The sequence below is a fragment of the Prinia subflava genome, chromosome 3 (assembly GCF_021018805.1).
Source record: "Prinia subflava isolate CZ2003 ecotype Zambia chromosome 3, Cam_Psub_1.2, whole genome shotgun sequence".
NCBI lineage: Eukaryota > Metazoa > Chordata > Aves > Passeriformes > Cisticolidae > Prinia > Prinia subflava.
Genome location: NC_086249.1, coordinates 9,796,056 through 9,815,907, shown reverse-complemented (window position 1 = coordinate 9,815,907; position 19,852 = coordinate 9,796,056). Strand labels below are relative to the sequence as shown.

The window sequence follows — 19,852 nt, the reverse complement described above, 5'->3', positions numbered from 1 at the left end:
TTTGTATTTGAAACACTACCCTGTCCATGGCATTTATATATATAAAAAAAAAATCTGAATGCCTGCAATAGTTCATCTATGCAATATTCATCTATGATGAGCATAAATACAATAGATTTAAACTGGAAAATTTACAAATGTGCTCACAAATATTATTGTTCCACTTCTCACAGTGAGACACTATATAAAGAGAAAATGTGAATTCATTTATCCAATGAACACAGCATAGCAAAACTGTTGTGTATTAGATCCGTAGATCACATGTACAGTATATTAAATTCACTTGGTAGACAGATCATTATGTTTCCATGTAAAAGCCATTACAAATAATAAATATTTAAATACACATATGACAAATAATGTGCCAGGATTATGCAGATAATTCATATTTAATTCAGTAGTTGCTTCATTGCTAACAAATAGTGATGAAGAGACCACTGCATGTTCTCCAACATGATACATTTGCTTTACTCAAATAATTTTCCAAGCACATACATGTCTGAACTTTTCAATTAATTTCAGCCTAAGGCACTCAGAGCAAGTAATGCATATTATCAGGTAGACTCTTGAAAAATAAATTTAGCTTATCTCATTTCCTTTCTCATTGCAGTCTTTATCCTGAGGAGCATCAAAATGTCACTGCTCCGAGAGAAATTAGGTTAGTAGCAGCTCTCTTTTCATGAACCCCTCTCAGAGCAAGGGATAGGTTTGAAGGTCACTTCAGTGCTCTCCATCAGTACAAAATCGTATCTGCAAAGCTGTAGCCTACAAAAGTAGAAAAAGAAAAAAAATATCACAACAAAAGAAGTTAACTTTAACAGAAAAATATTCCATTATTTGAATTATTAACCCTCCAGTATTTACCAGCTCTCAGAGAAAATACTCAGGACAAGAAATGTCTCCTTGTCCAAGTTTATACCCTATTTCATGCCTTCCTAGAGTAGCTTTGATTGACTGAAAAACAACCAAACATCAGCTGGATGGTGCAAAGAAGTGTATCATTCTGGTCTGAATGAAATGCTCATCTGAAAGATGCAGCATTTCATTCATTACAGCTATGAACCTGCACTCAAATTAACTCTTTAGCAGCATGACCCCCAAATCTGCACAGTTCTTGTTAGCATAGGGCCTGAATAATTTATTTTGAGTTCCCTAGGTAGGAAAACTTCTCTGCTTTTATTTTACGTAGGAAAGTCAAGAACCACATCATATTATTTTCTCTTTCACTTACAATAACAGCATGTGTAAGACATTTTATTGCAAGAGAGGGATTTGTCTTCTAAAGACCTAGAAGACTCACAGCTGACTAGTACTATATGAGCACATAAAGAGGTCACAAAGGGAGCCACATATACATGAAAAACAGGCTTTTGAGGTCAGTATAAGTGATCTGCCTTTTAGGGCAGAGGCAGGTCACAGTCCTGCTCTTCATGCACTATTGTGATCTATGGGGAGAACTGGTTTGAACAGGCAAATGACAGACACACTCTGATGGCACCTCCATAGCATACAAGCTTATTTAATTTAAAATTATCTTCTCTATTGCTCTGAAGTCATAGATGTGGCTATTCCACACAATTCACCTGGGCCTGGGATGTAGAATACAGTGAAACAGCAAAAGGAGAGAACAGTACACCAGGCATTTCCATTGTTGCCCATTCTTGTGAGATTTCCAACCAGTTAAGGCTCCACCTATCTGTATGTGAAAGGACTGTCAGATTTCTACCTGAAATATGACACCTTTTAAGGTCTCCACAAAGTTATGACAGTAATTGTATGACTAAAAAGATCAAGACAAATTCTGGTGTTCTGTACCATGCAAAGCACAGAATTTCATCCAGTCCTTCATCACCGATTTGCTTTGATTGGAATTCAATGTTTCATTATTATAGTATTTTTGTGGTATTATTTATAACTAACCACAGGGGGCAAAATACCTAACCAAACCATAATGCTGAATTCTAGAAATAGAAGCTAATGTTTTCTATTTCAAGTGCAATCCATCTCAGCTAGTGCTTACTGAGTAACAGGAATACCTCACAGGAGAGCAGCCCTGCACAGGGAGCAGGTTCACCAAGGAGCAAAACACAAAAAATGTTTTTGCTAGCTGAGACTTCCTCAACCCCTCAACCCAAATGACTTCTCTGCTGTCTACTAAAAAGCATACGCATGCCACACTTGTTCAGAAGAGATATTTGCAAGGCCTTCTTTATATTACCTCTGTCCTTGCTGTGGTAAAAAAATCCCAGAGTTGTTTGGGTTAGGTATCTTTGAGACATTCACCTTCCCCTTTATCTGAATTTGAATTCACTGACAGGTTCATAAGCTTTTTGGGATAACTGACACCTGGACTTGCACTTTCTGGTTTTATGGGTGAGCAGAAATGATTTATCTCAGGGATCAGAAGAAGAGTATGAAAATTATATGTACCTTTCAGCACTCCCATATTCACACACCATCTGTGTGAATAGTTGACCAGCACAGCAGACAACTGTCTGTGATCCTCCCCAAACTTCCACAGTTTGTCATTAACCCAGACCTGGGGAGACTGAGACTCCTATTGTCTTTTATCCCTGCACCTGTCCTCTGGTTTTTACCTACTACTTTGTTGTGAATAATTTAAATATTTTTAATGTGGCTTCTAGTTAATCATCCTGTATTCAAGTAATTGTTGTAATTATATGTAAATAAGGTAAATATAGGTAATGATAATTACAATGAGCAATTATGTAATTATACTAACCAATAGTGCTGTAACATCTGCATTTGAATTACCTTCATATGCTGACTCAGTACAGTATTTTTCACTGTTCTCCAAAATAATCTAACATGCCTCTACAGCTGCAATCTGATGAGGCTTCACATGAAGGACTTTAGTGGACCCTATATTAAAGCATATCAAGTGTATCTTACTTTTGAACTAACTAACAGGAAAGAAAACTCAAACCCTAAAAGGGTTGTTCACTGAAAACCATTCTTGTCTGCTTGCTAGATCATTATCTGAGAAAGTCCCAAGTGCTGACAGGCTTACACAAAATACATCTTCTAATTTATCACCAATGGGCTGAGAAAAAAATGGGAATATGATTTAGAACTTTTCACCCTCTCTCATCACCAAAGGCTTTCAAATCAAATCATGCCATTTTCACCTAAGAGCTTGAGAACTTATGGCTTTCAATAAGTTAATAAAGTCAAATGTATGTATGTTCTGGGGTACTGTTTTGATTACTGAGTGTTTTGTGTCTTTTTAAGTCTCTCCCATCCATCTCCTCCTCTTTCTCAGTAAATCTAAAATAGCAGATTAATTTAAGAAGGTTTCATAATTTTTATAAAGTATCATACCCAGTTCCTACTAGGCTATTTTCATACAACGTATAAGAAATCTGCAAATGTTACACCTCAATTTAATATAATATACTGACTTAAGACCTACTAAGTATTTTAATATTATTCTCACTCTTTACCCATTTGATATTACTTATTTGATAAGTATTTTTAGTTTTTATTTTAATTTCAGACTTTCTTGAATCTGCCATTAATAAGAAACAAATTAGCAACTCTCAAATAAAGTACTCTTGTTACTCCTGGATATTTCTTATCCATTCCATGTAATATGTTCTTTTTATAAGATGCAAATATTAAATTTAATTGCTACCATTACTATAAAAGTAAATTAGGAGATTTAAAAAATGAACATATGATAATACTGCTGAAATATTTTAAACTAGAATAGATAAAAGCTTAGTAATCCCACTCAATTACAAAAGAAACAAACAAACAAATAAACAAAAACAACATGAGATTATTTAATTTTAACTGTAAGCAGACTGTGTTCTGATCTTAGTAGAACTTTTTACCTTCATTAATAAGACCAAAAAAATCTTTTCCAGTCACCCATGCTGCTGAAGTGCTCCATTTCACACCCGAGTGTGAAAAGCTGTGTACAGACTCATGAGAAAGTCAGGAAAGTGCTTGATAAAATTTATCTTATGGAAGAGGAGCTGACCATGCAGGTGTGTCAGGCTGGTCCTTGAAAGCCCAGCTGTGACACCTCCATGCATGAGCTGCTGCCCACTAAATGTTAATGTACACAGCAGCTCTTCCACACGACAGCTTTGATCACCAGGAGGATGAAAAGAATATCCATACACTTGGGAATATGCAATTATAAAAAATAATGCAGGGAAATACAGGTTACTGAGAAAACATCCTGAGCACCTTCTTTGATACCAGGCATCGAACACTCACCTTTTTGGATTATTGAGAGATTTCAGCTTCATCTGAAGAATCCTAAGCTTTTGTTTTGGGCCTATTAAAGTCTTCGTAGAAAAGGTCAAGGAGATTTTTGCAATTTTTTCAATGTCTTGGTGAAATCCAGTCAGTATTTTGACTCTTTTATATTGCTGAAATGTTGAAGCTTCACTAAAGAAAAATATTTAGTCAGGCTTTTGTTAGCTGAGTAATATTCATTACTGCTAAACATTATTATTAAACTTGGAAATCTTGTGAGATGTATCAACTTTGAGCATTCAGAACAAGGACACCTAGAACAGGATTCAAACCAAACAGGGACCCAGGAAAGGATGGTTTCAGTGAGAGAGCATTGCCCCTGACACTGAGCCACATCCAGCAAATGGTGCCATGGCCAAGTCTTAAACTCAGGATACTTTTTCAGCTAACAAGTTAAAAGGTTTATAAAACTCAGAAAATTATTCCTATAAGGATAAAAAGAAAAAAAAAGATTTAAAGACAAAGAACAACATACCTATTCATCTGTGACTCTACTGTGTTTCCAGCATAATCTATTATTTTCACTTTAATGAAACCTCTCCTAATGCTTTTATTCCAGGTAGTAATGTCCAATATGTAGTTATACACTGCAGGAAGAAATAGGAAATAATGAGAGATTGACCCCAACAGGAAACAGTTGGTGTTACCACCCTGTTAAATTAATTCACTGGTAGATGATAACAATAGTGACTCTACTTTTATGCTACCAGTTCAAAGGAGAATAAAAGCTGACCTGTTTTGTGCCCTTAGAAACCCTGACCTGGCCTTCTGCAGCCATCACCAGTATCACAACCACACAGCTTTACTGCTCCCAGTCAGGACACCAAGTAAAACTTTCTTTATTTTTCAGCATGTTGCTTATTATCATTCTCTCCTAAAAGACCAGGCCTCATATCAGGCCATGTCTTGCTCAAGTTTACAATTTCCCTTCTTTTTAAGATCTCTTGTTAATTTCTGTTTCCTCAGGCTTCTAAATATCTAATAATTAAGATACATAATAAATACACTTTTTTTCATAAATACACTGTTTTTCAGACTAGTTTGTTTTGCTTCCTGACTTTGCATATTTTTCTTCTTGATTTTGCATATTTTCCTTTAAATTTATACTGTCATTACAATATTTTTTATTCTGCTCCATGTGCCTCCCTCTTTTCTCCCTTCTACCAGAGAGGGGCAGGGGAGAACAGTAGTAACAGGCTTAGGTTGAGCCGAAAAACACTGGGAAGAGGAGTTATTTTGTGTAAATTTTATGTAAAAAAGTGTTATGTAAAATCCATCACTTCATTCACCTCTTCTCAATCCTTTGGGAGATATGGAGATGTCAGCAAGCATGACAGGACCATGTGTCCCTGGTCACAAAACTTGTCAAGATGATGGATAAAATGAATTAGGAAAACCTAATTTCACATGAATTCCCTGTAAGCCTATCCCCATACCCCAAATGAAAGATTTTTAAACATAACTAATTAGAAGTGTGTGTTGGACTTGTTCAGAGTGAGAAAGTCTTTTAATGCAAACAGAAATTGGATGAGAATCTAGGATGGGCCTACATGGGTGGGTAAATATCCAAACTGTTGCAGCTGAAGCCCCATGCCACGAGAGCTCATTGCCACAGAGTATAACCCTGAAGCAGTCAGCTGAATTTTCCCTACAATGTTTTACTCCTAAAGAAGACATGGAGTAGCTTTAGTTGACTGTAGGGTGATGTCCTCCTCATGTGGAACACAGACATGTCTCCTTTTTTGTCCCCCACCCAGGGCAGTCTCGCTTCCCTTCCCTGCTCTCTGAAAATGGCAGCATTGATCCCATCTAAGCAGGTTCCATCAATCCAGCTTTTGCCCTCCCTCTTGATTTTCATTTTCTGGCTTCCTTCTTCCCCTTGGGAGTCCATCCCATTACACTTAAAGTTACATTTCTTTCCCAGCTCACACAGTATGACTTTTTCTTCTGCCACCATCATTATTCTTCTTCCTCCACTCTGTGGAGGAAGTGTTCATGGGTTTTTTTACATCATTTTACACAGTGGCTAACATTAACTTTCTACCTTTAACATGTTTTCACTCCAGATCAGCTGAAAAATGACAGTCATAAAATTTTATAAAGATGATTTATGTATTTATTCACTCACTGCAGAATGGGTCTTTGTCCGAGGTATCAAAGTAAGCTTTTGTTGGTGAACTAGAAGATATCAACAGTTTTTTCCATCTATCAGCATGATAACCTGAAATCCAAAGTTTAAATATTTAATTTCAGACATTTAGCAAAATCATGATACACATATGCTTACACAAAAGAGTCTCACACAACAACAAATTTGGCTTTAATTTTCTTAAATATCCTCTGAGAGAGAAAACTGACTGGAAAAAGGAAGGAATCCTCTGAGTGTAACAGACTGTAGTATGCAGGAATTTAATTCCTCTAATACATTAGTATCACTTCAATTGCCATAAGGTAGTAGTTACCTCTTTAGTCTAGATTCTAACTCCAAGAAGTAGTGCTTACAAAATCCTGCAGAGGTAATAAAAACAAACCCAAAGACGTAGCCCACATATTTGCAGAGAGCACTTACAGAATAGCTCTCTTTGATTTCTCTTGAATCATTAAATATTTTTAAATTGTTTAGCCTATTTGTAGTTATCATTTAATGAAATATAAATACTCTGCAAACCCCCTAAGCTGAAAGATTTAAGATAGAAAGAAATTTATACAATTCCATGATTATTATCTCTGGGGCTTGATAAGAGTCCTTGTTTCTAGAAAGCTGATCCTGTTCTCTCCCTGTTAATCTAATGCCCAGACTGGACAAGGAGGGCTGGCTCCAGGCTGCAGAGCTGCCACTGCAGAGCAGGAAGCAGGAAGGATATTGCAGCAGAAGGATGCTGCTTCTCCACTCCTTTCCCAGGCTCGGCAGCTGACTGGGGAAATGTTCCTCCAAGTCTACCTTGGGCATTCTGTCCAAGTGCATCAGGCATGGCTAAAAACCATGCTGGGGAAGTCCTGGAGTCTTTCTGTCCTACTATAAGAGCTCACTATGTTGGGATTTTTTTATAAAATAGCACACAGATCTATCTTTTTCTTCTAACCTGATCCAACTAATACACATGCACATCCCAGCATAAGGGTGCAAAAAAGACAAGAGACAAAACTTCTAATTACACATTTTTAAATTTTCATTCTTAGGAAAACCCTGCCAACTACGAAATGCTCGTACTATTTTCAAACTACACCCAGATCCTCTCTAAAAGAAACGAACCTCCAAAACAAATAAAATCCTCTCCAAATAAAATCTTGATTCCAAAGGAAAAGTGAAAGATACCATGAAGTTGCTTTAAGCATTATTACTCTTGAATAAAAACCACAGGTCCTCTAAGGATCATAAGACACTCTTAAAGCCTGAAGTGATTAACTAAAAGCACAAGCAGTTTCTCTCTAGAAAGGGGAAACACTGAATCCATTCCAGACTGGAAAGCATAAAGACCAAAGAGCAGGAACATTCAGCACCTGTGCCTAACAGAAATAACTGTAAAGCAGACAAACCCATGAACTTTAAACTGCTCCAACTTCCCAGGAAATGTCAGCCAGCCCAGAACAGAAATGGGAACACTTACCCAGTACTGGGCAGGACATTGGCTGGAAAGCATCACAATCAACACATTTTCCTCTCTTGTAGTCCAAATAGGAGTCACAAGGATATGTTATTATGTCACACTTGCTTTTCAAAGACGATAAGAAGAGGAAGACAGATCTCTGATGGTCACATTTAAAAAACTGAAGTCCTTCAGGGAAGAGAAAAAATTAATAATTGTTATTAATGAAAAAAAAGTTGTATAAGTAGAATCATAGAATGATTTATGGAAAGGACCTTAAATATCATCTTGTCCCAACCTCTCTGCCTTGGGCAGGGACACCTTCCACTAGACCAGGTTTCTCAAAGCCCCGTCCAACCTGGCCTTAAACACTTCCAGGGCTCATCCCGTGGTACATCCATAACTTCTCCATGAAATCTGTGTCAGTGCTTTACCACTCTCTGAGTGACAGTATTGGCCAAAAACAACTACCACGAGGAACACTTCAGAGATTCTTCCCTCTAGTTTGCTGGGAAAATAATTTCCTTCCATTCCAGACAAAACAAATTTTGGGAATTATAGAGATGAGAATGGTGCTGACTTAAGGAATTCTCCCATACCCACAGACACACAAGTGAAAGCCTTATGCCTCTGCAGCAGCTCTAACTGGTAGCAGAGCTGTGCAGATTAGTAATGTGAAACACTGACAGAAACAAACATATCCAAAAGAGTAAGCAGAAATAATTACCAGCAATGTTGCCTAACACTCATGGAAGCTGAAATAACCAAAATTCTGCATCAAAAGATCATTTCATCAAACTGTTTTCATCCTAGAGCCTAAAAGACATAGCTAACACCAAAACCTAGTTAATCATTGCCAGCCAGGAGGAACCTAAAACACCGTGGGGACATGGAAGCCTTGCCTTCCATGTCATCCTGCCCAAACCACTGGGACACAAACACCTTCCCCCATGCTTGGACCCACATAACCATGGCAAAATAATGATCAGTATATTCAGGTTGTATTCAGATTATTTTCAAATATCTTTATTATTTTTCTTTTGCCGCATAGGGATGAAAAGAAAGAACACAGTCTCAGGTTCCATATTACTGACTAAGTGCAGTGTACACTCAATTCAATTTAACCCTATTTGATTTGATCTCAAACTTTTCTTCTCAATAAATAAACAGATTTTTGTTTACCACTGAAAAATGTTTTTGGACAACCAGGCTGATCCATTCCTCCATTTGGATAGAAATCAATGGTTCCTAGAGGCTTCTTGAAACCTAGTACTAAAGTAAAAACATCATGAATGAAAAAAAATTAAACAATTATGAAAGCAATTAATCATCACATCCACTCCAAAAATCATGGACTTCTTAAAGAAAATTTTTTCAATTATACCATTCTTTTTGTACTGTAAATGAAAGTCATACTATGACGTAAAAGTCAAGGATTTTTTTCTCTTTAAGAAAATTATATATATGTGAAATGTTGTACACAAATATATACAAAATTGTGTAAAATTCCTACTGCTGCAAAAGGGAAAGAATAGAAGCAGCTGTAACTGAGATATTATTTGCATAAATAAATTTATGAAATTAATTTCCTCTCCAGCAATCAAAATTCTGTCCTAGTGCAGAGTAAATTAGAGTAAAATTTTCCATTTTTTGCAGGACATGGGATTAGTTGTAAATCAAAGCAGAAAATTTGTATCTGTCCTATAAAAGTAAGCAAAATTACATAAGTAACAGTTAATGGAATCGAACCTACCTTACTTTTTACCACACCTTATCTTTATTCACGTAATGGGAACATTGCAAAAATTGGTATTTTACAGCCTCACATATAAATTTGTATAGGAAAATGTTTAAATTTTATCGTTATTAAAGAAATTGATATGGAACTACACAAACTATGGGACCATTGTGGTATTAAAGGTCCACATATGGTTTTAAGGAAAAAACGGGACCAGAGATTAAAGCACAGATGAAGCAAACTTTACAATGTTCTTTTTAACCTTACAGTAACATGATTTAGTATTTTAAGCAGTGGCTCTGTGGTGTACTAAGTTGATAAAGCAGAGCCTGACTGTCTCAGAAGGGATTAATTCAGAGATAACCATGTGCTTACAATCTCTGTGTTCATACACACTTGCACAGCAAAAGAACGTTCATGGTACCACAAAATATTCTCCTGCAGCACTGGTTGGGTGTTACTGAAACAGCTTATCCCTCCTCTTGCTTTCCTGCCTTTCCTCAAGCTGAAACAGGCAAGTCAAGGCCATGTTATTACCATCAATATCTGAGTGGATTACATCCACAAACTGTGCATCAGTAGGATCCAGTCTGCGCTCTGGTGGTTCTCGAGAGAACGAAGGGCCTGCTGGATCCAGACCTGAATAAAAAAAACATTTGCATCATAAACCCTGGGCTCCTTCTATAGATATATAAAAGACCAACATCTGAGTATTATTCAGCAGTGAGTCTTCATTTTCTTGATATAAAAAATTTAAAACCCCATAGTTTTTCTCTTCAGCTTGCTAAGAAATGCACCTACCTCAAGACTGATCAACCCATATCTATGAATTTCTCTCTTTCCATAACCAGATGTGCTCCTCTCCCATTTATTCAGATGAATATAAGCCACCAGCACGGGGGATCAAATCAGGAGAATTCTTTTTGTCCTTTTCTCCACAAAATACTGTACCTATTATACAATTCATAAAACCAAAATGCACAATGTAACTGCTCTCACCTCCAGAACACAACCAGTCAGACACTCAGGTAGCATATAATTTAACTTAAGTGGAATTTAGATGTAGCACTCAATTTTCATTTGAGAGACTAGAGGTAACCAGGTTGGAAAATTTAATCTCTGATTTATGTCCTGAAGGCAGACTTGCCCTATTTCCTGAACTGCTATCAGGGCTATATTTTTCCTCCTGTATGTCATTAAATATTCAGTTCTCGTTTGTCAATGCTCTGACAACAATACAAGGTACAATAGAATATGTGCACTGGGATTAAAAGCCTTACCTGTAATTCTGCCAAGTTTGCCATTATACTTCTGGCCAACAAAACCAGCTATATGAGCACCAAGACTAACTCCAATCATATGCATAGAGCCAAGAGAAGCTCCACCCACCTATCGTGGAAAAAAAACACCAAAGCCAGTCACACACAGAATTAACAGAACAGAAATCAGTAGGCTGATTTAGTTTTCAATTTTTGTCAGTACTTCAAATTATATTTTTAACTTGTTAGCTCTAAAAAAAAAAGTATATTACAAAGTTCCTTTCAGTTTGCAATTCTATATTAGTTAAAGTGTAGAAATTATGAAATTCTTTCTCTAGAAAAATGAAAAAAAGGAAGCTTGAGTCACATTTCTTCAGAAATGTTACATTAGTTAGAAGGGGAGCAGGGAAGGGAAGAGGAAGACATTTATCAGATACAAGAAAGATGAACCAAAACCATGAGTGAGGAAAAAAAATTCTTGCCCTGTTTATCCTTCCAATAAAATAAATTAAAAATATAATACCATTAACAAATACTTATGCCACACAACTGCTGAATAATGGTGCCAAATGCACCCCTTAAAATATCTACTCTACAAAGCAGGCAGTAGTTAAAAAACAAACTAATGAAAACCTACTGAAGATTTCTACAAGAGTGTCAGCTCCCTTAGTTGGAATGCCTGCAAAATGATGGGGTGACACAAAGGATCTGAAATATTAATATGTCTCAAAATGAATTAGAAAGGCCTCACAACAACTTTTAAGTGTGAAAGCAATAACTGTGGGACACTACAGACCCCCCTCCCACCACATTCAGGACTCACACTGTCACTGTTTGCCAGACAGATATGTAAACAGCAATTAACTTGGAAACTCTTCTTATAGTTCTATTTAGTTTTTTTTATTCCATAACAATAAATCCACTGCCACAATTGCAAATTGCTACCACTGTATCTAGTCCCAGAGGACAGATTCCAATAGGCTTTCTCTCCTTTCATCTCAGCCTTTCTCAAAATGCTGGATGTTTTTCTCAAATTCTATGTGATTTTTTTACTGCATGACATTCAAAATTTCTGAGAATGACTGAGAAATAAGTGGAGAGAAAAGATAAAAATTCAAGTAACAAATCAGACAATGGCATAAATAACATCATGACATGTTTTGTTCATTTGATCAAGCAATAAATCTAAAGCCCAGTTAAGACCACTTACATCAACTATGGTTTCAGCAACTACCTCTAGACACAAGAAGTTTATACCATTTTGTAATTAATATTTATATCTTTGCCAGCAGTTTATTTCTCATTTAAAACTTTTATTCATAGTAGATAATTAGTAAAAAGAGTAGTACAATGCCTTGTGAAATGTTTCTGCTGTATACTATTTGAACATCTCTCCCTTCACTTTCCCACTGCTGAATTTACTCTTTCCAGAAGACCTAAAACTTTCAGCTGGTTCAAGAAATCAGATGCACTTTCAGGCACATCTCAGTGAATTGGAAATAAGAACTCAGGTAAAGTTAAATATATGTAATAATAACTGCATGTAAAGTTAGTAATACCTCTATAAAGAAATGTGATTTGATATCACTCACTGCACTTCTCTATAGACAAATTTTAAATATCCATTCCCACTCAAACCATGCTCTTTATATGTATTCAGAACAGACGAAATGCTCTGCCTTACCAGCATCTGGTCAATATAATCCTTCAGTATTTCTGCAACTTTTCTGCAGTTTTCCACAGCAGTTATGTAATTCACAGTAGTGGCACCTCGATTCCAATCAACTATAATGAGATTAATATCCTCTGAGGACAGTAAAAGCCTCTTCATGTCGCCCAGCCATGCTGGAGGAGATCCCGTTGGCCTGAAGCCATGAATAACAAAGACAATTTTCTTGGTTGTGTTCAGGTACTCAGATGCAGTAACGTTGTGTTCAATGAGTTTCTCAGAACAATCATGATTTTCCCTTGTGTACAGGAGTAGCTGAACATGGAGTTCTGTTCCAGACAAAGCATTGCCTATGTTAAGGTCTGTAAACTGGGGACACTCTTGTTCCTCATCTGAAAAAGATGAACGTGTTAAGACAGTTATTTGATGAGTCAGGCTACCTGAAATACCACCTCTTCATTTTTCTTTCCATATCTTTTTCTGCTGAAAGTGGAGAACTTCCATTCCTTTACTCTTGGCCTTTGGAAAGAGGTGTCAAAGCATGCACTGAACAAGGAACCACAGTTTTACTAATGACTCTGCAGATACCACTATGCTCCTCCAAACCCTTCAAATGTGAAATTATCCTCATTTTTCCTAAACCGTGTATTTTCTCCTTATAAGTACTAATTAGTAGTCAGCGTTGATAAGATCCTTTACCATCACAGGCAGGTTCTCAGAATTTTTTCACAAGTGTGTGCTGTATAAACAGGAAGGCTGGTGTGGTTGTTTCTTCCTCTCTGGGCCAGGTTGGCTGTACTGCCAATCCTTAGACCTTATTTGCTTGATCTAGCAGTAGCTGCCTGACAAAATAAGAATTATCCAGAACCCTTTCCTAGCTTTGGGTCACCATAACGACACCATTCATAAGAAACAAAGGCAGAAGAAACAAAGAATCTTGCTCTGAGTTTGAAAAAATAAGAATTAAGGTCAGTGTACATAATGGGACAAGACAAACAGGAGGATTGAGCATTTCTGTCTGTACTTGGATAGTTAGGGTGTACCAGGTTAAGCTGGTCAACAAGAGGATGGAGATTTTCAAAAGAGTCTAAAAAGACTAAATTTCTCCCCTGTCTGGTTATCAACATCCAAAATTCACACTTTAAAGGTATCTTTTGGCTGCTGAGGTCACATTGTGTGGATAAAGCACTTCAGGACTCTGGGCAGAACACCAGCACCTGTCACAGTTCTTTTGCTATGGCCTCTTCACCTTTGCTATGATATTAGTTGGTTTTGGCCAAGGTTTTTGGCCCATCTCTTGACTTCTAGTGGGTTACATTACTCTACACAAAATTTCTGTCTCTCTGGTGCTTGATGGCACATTTCTCAACTCTTCTGTCTTTAAAATCTTTGCAAAACAAGTCACTTTCAAGAAACCAAAAGTGAGAAAAGAAATAGTGTCTTTTTAGTTCCTTAAAAATAATATAAAAAAATAACCTGAATTTCTCAGATTTTTTGAGTCATAGGAGAAGCAGATGCAGCCCTTCTCCTTTTCCCAGGGAACAGCTCACAGGCAGAACCAAATCCATCATATTTGAGATGGACAATAAGCCTGCACCCCTTCTTAGAGCTGCAAAAAACAAGTGTGGGTGGCTTACAATCTTCTTTATCTGAAATATGTGTTCAATACTGCAGGTCAGGTCTGAGCAAAGCTAAACAATGTGAATTACGGCATTCAAGGTGCAGTAAAGATTCAGCAAAGGCACTAAAGACACTAATTCCCTAATTTAGGGAACTAGATCAATCACCTTTAATGCCAAACCATGTATCTACCAGGACTAGATTGGTCATCTCTCAGCTGGACCTCACAAAAAAAATAATGCACACAGTCCAAACAAGAGCAGGCTTGAAGTTACACAGTGTTAAAAATAAGCTGAAACTCCCTGCTTCAAATCAGCCAGACAAAAGTTGCATGCCTATCATCATGTTACGACAGTAACTACAATTATTACATGAAGAAAAAGACAGAATTATGTTTCAAAATAAATACCAGTGTTTAAACACATACAGTATAAGTAAAAAGTATAAGTAACTTTTACTAAGATTACTAGACAGGTTATTAACTGAGTCATACAGGAAGGCAACTCATTTCATCGCTTGGACTTACCCAAGAAGTTCTGAAACTGAGAATTGTTCAGCTGTAGTGGACTTGAATTTAATAAAAATAATAATCAAGAATCTGGTAAAATGTCATGCATGTGACATGATCCTGAGATGTTAACAGTATGTGTCACATTTGCTTTCTGTTTTTCATATATTTATATATGATGATAAAACTAGAATATAAATGACGTTGCACTAACTTAATCTAAAAAGTGAAAATAAAAAACAGTCACTTGATTATAGTTTCAAAGATACAACATGAAAACCTCATTTTGCCTGATGTGGTCTTCAAATCCACGCTTAATCACTGATCCTAAAATGTCATTCCTTCATATCTAAAATATAAAAGATTCATGCTAAGATATTGCTCTGTATCCCTTTAAATATTTAGAATTTTTTTAATCCTTTGATTGGTAGAAATAAAAATTACTTCTTCTTAAATCAGTGGAATGACAGTGAGATAAACCAGACATAGTCTGTTCTATGGGAGTGAGAAATCTATCACAAGGAAATTATTTTAACTGTGAAATCTGTTTACTAGCTGTCAAATGTCAAAGGGAAACAACTCGTTTGTTCTTGGTTGTGAAATGACAGAAGTTATTCTTCTAAAAGTAAATAGAGAATAAAACCAAAATGATGATGTCTTTACTGTGGAATTAGATAAGTTCTGCAAATAGGGTTATAGATTTAATACTCTGAATTGTTTAGCGAGGAGTCATTGGGGGAAGTTTTTTAAACTCCTGTTTCTCATTGAATACTCAAAGCAATACCCAGCTGCTCTTTGTGCACTCTTGTTGGAGTACTCACTCCCTTCTGTACAATCAAAACATGCACGTAGGCATTGGGCTGTTACACATGCAGTTTAATCAGGTTAATGTATAATTTTAACGTTCTTGTGCATGTTTGTAAGCATTTTAATTACCTTGTGTGGTTGAAAAGGAGAAAATCTTAAGTGCACAGCCTTTTTTGTAACTAAATTTTCCTGTTTAAAAATGTAACGTGAAAATCTAAGCCCTATCAAACCAGCAAAAACCAGGAAACTCACACAAGAATATTAAGACTATTTCATGACTACATCTACTTTGTACAAAGTGCACATACCTGAGCAGGTCTCTGGGCAAAGTACAGCCAGAGATAAAGTATCAGGCTTGGTTCTATTTACTTTAAAATGAAAACTTATGTCTCAGTTTCAAAGTTATTGAATTCTTTTTACTAATCATCTGCTCCATTAGGCATAATTCATAAGATTTCATCTTAATCTTTTGGCCAATTTCAATGAAGGAATATTCATTTTTTAAATATTTGATTAAAGCGAAGACTCTACATCACAAGTAAGCTGATGGTTCTTACCTGATTTCACCCAGTATACCAAACATATGAAGAAACACAATTTCAGCATTGGAAGTGGAGAAAAAGTGATGTGTAATATCCCCAGAAAAGTGGCAAATTGAGTGTTTCCTTGTGCTAGATTTCTAACACAACCGAATGACACCAATGGAGTGAATGAGTAGGAAGCAGAAAATATAGCTGTAGTCAAGCTTCTGCAATTTATGACTCCTCCTATTGAGTGACTTCAGTAGATAGGGTGGTTTCTGGGCTTTCAGGGTTGGGACTGATTTTTAATCTATTTCCTCCCTCTTGGAATATCAGCAGATTTACACGTAAGCAAGTGATGTCATATATTACTGACAACTCCTGCATGTGTGGAATTTAGGAGGTGAGGTAACTACTGGTGTATGCCATTAAAGACCCACAGTGTGGGGCGTGTAAAGTATTTCACTGAACTGCAATTAGGGGCTCTGGGATGGGCAAAAGGAGCTTAGAACAAAAAGTCATTCTGCTGCTGACTGAGGGATCTTCCTGTGAGAACTTGAAAATACTTCTGAGAACTGTGTATCCAAAGATCATTTTTCCATAAAATTATCATCTGAGCTTTTCCAAGGATTCATTCTCTTATCTGAATTCTGAGAGGGTCTGCAAAAACTTCTCTGGCAGAGAGATGTAGCTTAGAGTCCCACAAACCTCACCCAGATACTGATTTGCTGTGTGTTTTTTAACCTCATTGCCTCTGTATCCTAGCTCCAAAACAAATGAAGAAATATTTATTTTTATGAAGCTCATTTATTCACAAATCACTTCACTGGGTAAATACAGGAGTGCAGACTACAGGTTTTTAAAGTTTGTGGTGAGGCAAAGAGGCAGATAAGCCTTGCATTATTCATGTGTGAAATGTGGATGCTCAGTTTGCCTACATCTGTGTCCCAATTATTTCCAGGGCTGGAGAAAGAAAACCATACCACAACCACTCAAATAGGATGCAAATGCACTGTAGAAATGTTTTTTGCATAGTGTATCCTTTAAAGTTCTTCTAAACATAATGTCTAGGTTTCCTTTGTTTCCTTCCACTACAGTCAGAGGGGTGTGTGTGTGTGTTTATGTGTTTCATTACTTAATTTTGAGTGATCAGTGTCTTCAGCTTTATGAATCTGAGCAGCTTATCAAAGCTGTGCTTCACAAGTCTTTGCAGCAGACAGTCTTTAGGAGGTATCATCAAAGGTGTCTTTTTCACTTAGAATGCAGTCACAAGGAGAAAAAGATGTGGTATGTCTGCTGGTATGAAAATCAGCTCAACAAATGACCTTTAATTAATTTTTTGCTTCCATTTCTCAAATATATCACTTTGTTTGGAGTAAAGTTCACTGTGGCATCTCTTGAATTCCTTTGCACTTCCCTGTCATCTCAAATCTTTGACACTTTGCCCAACCATTACTATAAAAGCACAGCTTTACTGATATCATGTATTCCTTAGAACAAGTAATGGCAGAGTGCCAGCCTGGCTCTTCCCTCTCCCTACTTTTTAATCTAGGTTATTGTTACAACAAAAACTTAAGAGCACCCAAGAAACCTCCAGTCAAAGAGCCTCAGCAGACACTCGGTATACAATAACCATTCATATACAAGTTAAAGCAGGGAGAGATCAACACCATTAAAACCAAGCTGCTAACACCCCCAGTAAAACATTTACTGGGCTTATCCAAGAGCCAATCACCTGCTCTTAGAAGAAAATGTTACACATGTACTTTTACACGTACCTAATACCACTAGCTGTGCATAACCTGCTAAGGTTTGGTCTTTTACACAGAAACAGGGAAAAGAGAGGACATTTTAAGTTTCTCTTGAAGTGGAAACTGAAACAAGCCCAGCTCACAGTAATGTTGATATAACCCCCATGAAATGGTTTCACAGCCCTCTGAAACCAGCGTAGGGAAAGGATTCCCACACCAAACCAATGACCAGAAAGTTTTGTGGTATTAAGCAGGATGTTGAACTGGGGTGAACTCATGTCTCTGTCATGTGACAAGGAAACCGTGCTCACCAACAGTGGCTCTTGTGCTTCTGAGAAATTCAGAAATCTCAACTCCTGTTACTGCTTATACTGGAGCTCACTGTCAGGTAAATCCTTCAGGGTGACTCTGAGTTTCACGTACACTCTCACACAATCCAAAGTTTTCCCAGCCCGCTTTGCTGCATTGTTGTTGTGCCCACTCATGCCTCATGTTTTTCCCACAAGGATTCACTCCTCCTCACACTGAAATTCAGAGTTACCTGCTTGGAAAGTGCCTCATGCCAACCAGAGGAGGATGCTGGCACTGCCTCTTCTTGACTGTGACTGTCCCCCACAGTGCTCAGGACTGTCAGAGTATCACCTGCTGAATACACCCTGATAATTTTAGGGGATCCCACAGACTATCAGCTACTAAAAAATTCTCAAGACTGGCCAAGTATTCAAGCTGAAAAAAAAGACATTAAAAAATCATTTTACTACAGTACAAGATTGCTATGGTTTATCAATAAAAGAATGGCACTATTACAACTGAATTTATCCCCAGAAGTTTTAGATAAAATAATATCTAAAAACACTACTGTGTGGTTTTTCAAGATTAAGATCAAATTCTTACACAAGATATGCTGATCTGTGGTCACATGCAAACGGTATTTCCCCTTGTAATCTCTTTTCTCCCCCCAGGGATTCCGCAGTGTTGGGAAACCCCATTCTCAGAACAACTCTCATTTCTCTTACGTCTCAAGCCACTTCTACAGAAACATTCTTCACTAAACACTGAGCTAAAGAGCACTGCTCCCTGCTAGGTAAGAGGAAATCCCAACAGCCTTTTGCAATGCAGTACGTTTAACTATGAAAATAAGCTGTCTAAAGATTACAAACAAAAAAAACCAACCCTGACTTGTTGGAAGAAATTTAAGACTTACTGTCTTCTACACTGATGTTTGCAATTCCTGTAAAATGATAATCCCTTCCTAAATAGGCTTGACAAGTTGGTAACTAATCCTCCATTAGAAAATACAGGCACTGAGCCAATGCACACCATTTATACTTTGGAAAATAAATTCTTTAGTGATTATTTTTCACATTTTTGTCATCAGGATGACTTCTGAAAATGCACTCCTTTGTACAATAACATTTTAAAAATACACTTGGAATACTGAATATTATGTACACAATTGAAACCTGTTTGTAGCAACCAGGCAGCTGTGGGTTATAAGGCAGGTGTAACTGCAGTAATTTTTATTGAAAAGTGAACAATATCCAATACAGTATACATATATTTTGTCAGTAACTATCACGATACTTTACCATGCTGATGAGGGCAGCATTTGGGGAGTGCAGTTTCTTAACCCAATTTTCACATAATTATGTGGTTTCCCAGTAGTTGTTCACTTGCATTTTCTCTCAGAGTAGAAGGAAATACCCTGTGGCACACACAGTTTTTCCCAGGGCCTTGTTCCTGTGCCATGCATGCTTCCACTGCAAGGCTTGTTAACATCAACCTTTTCCTCCTGTCAGCAGGGGAAACCCAGGAAAGAAAAACTGAATTAAGTGCTTTAAAACATTGAAGTGTCATGTGACCACCATGACGTGGCCCCCAGCTGAACCTGTGCCCACTGTGCCACTCTTTGCTCTGTCCCATTCCCTGTCTCTTCCAGAACATCCACAGAGCATTCACCCCCCTCAAACGTCACTCTTCTGACCTATTTCTTTTCCCAGCTATACTAGATGTTGGAGTAAAATAGATCAGCTTTATTTTCAAACATTCTGTGCATTTTAGTTTGTCAGTCTTTTAAGTTTTTAAGCCATAATGCATGCAAA

The 19,852-nt window shown here is 37.1% G+C and overlaps 1 protein-coding gene across 1 annotated transcript; it reads right to left on the bottom strand.

The window, feature by feature from the left end:
- Window positions 1-365: 365 nt before the first annotated feature.
- LIPI (lipase I) lies at window positions 366-16,108 on the bottom strand. The gene is made up of 10 exons (XM_063393467.1): window positions 16,036-16,108; window positions 12,559-12,935; window positions 10,896-11,004; window positions 10,153-10,254; window positions 9,060-9,149; window positions 7,899-8,066; window positions 6,419-6,511; window positions 4,766-4,877; window positions 4,249-4,422; window positions 366-765 (listed from the first exon to the last, which is right to left on the bottom strand). Exons 1-10 carry the CDS (start codon window positions 16,082-16,084, stop codon window positions 678-680), a joined length of 1,362 nt encoding a protein of 453 aa, XP_063249537.1. The 5' UTR covers window positions 16,085-16,108; the 3' UTR covers window positions 366-677.
- Window positions 16,109-19,852: the final 3,744 nt, after the last annotated feature.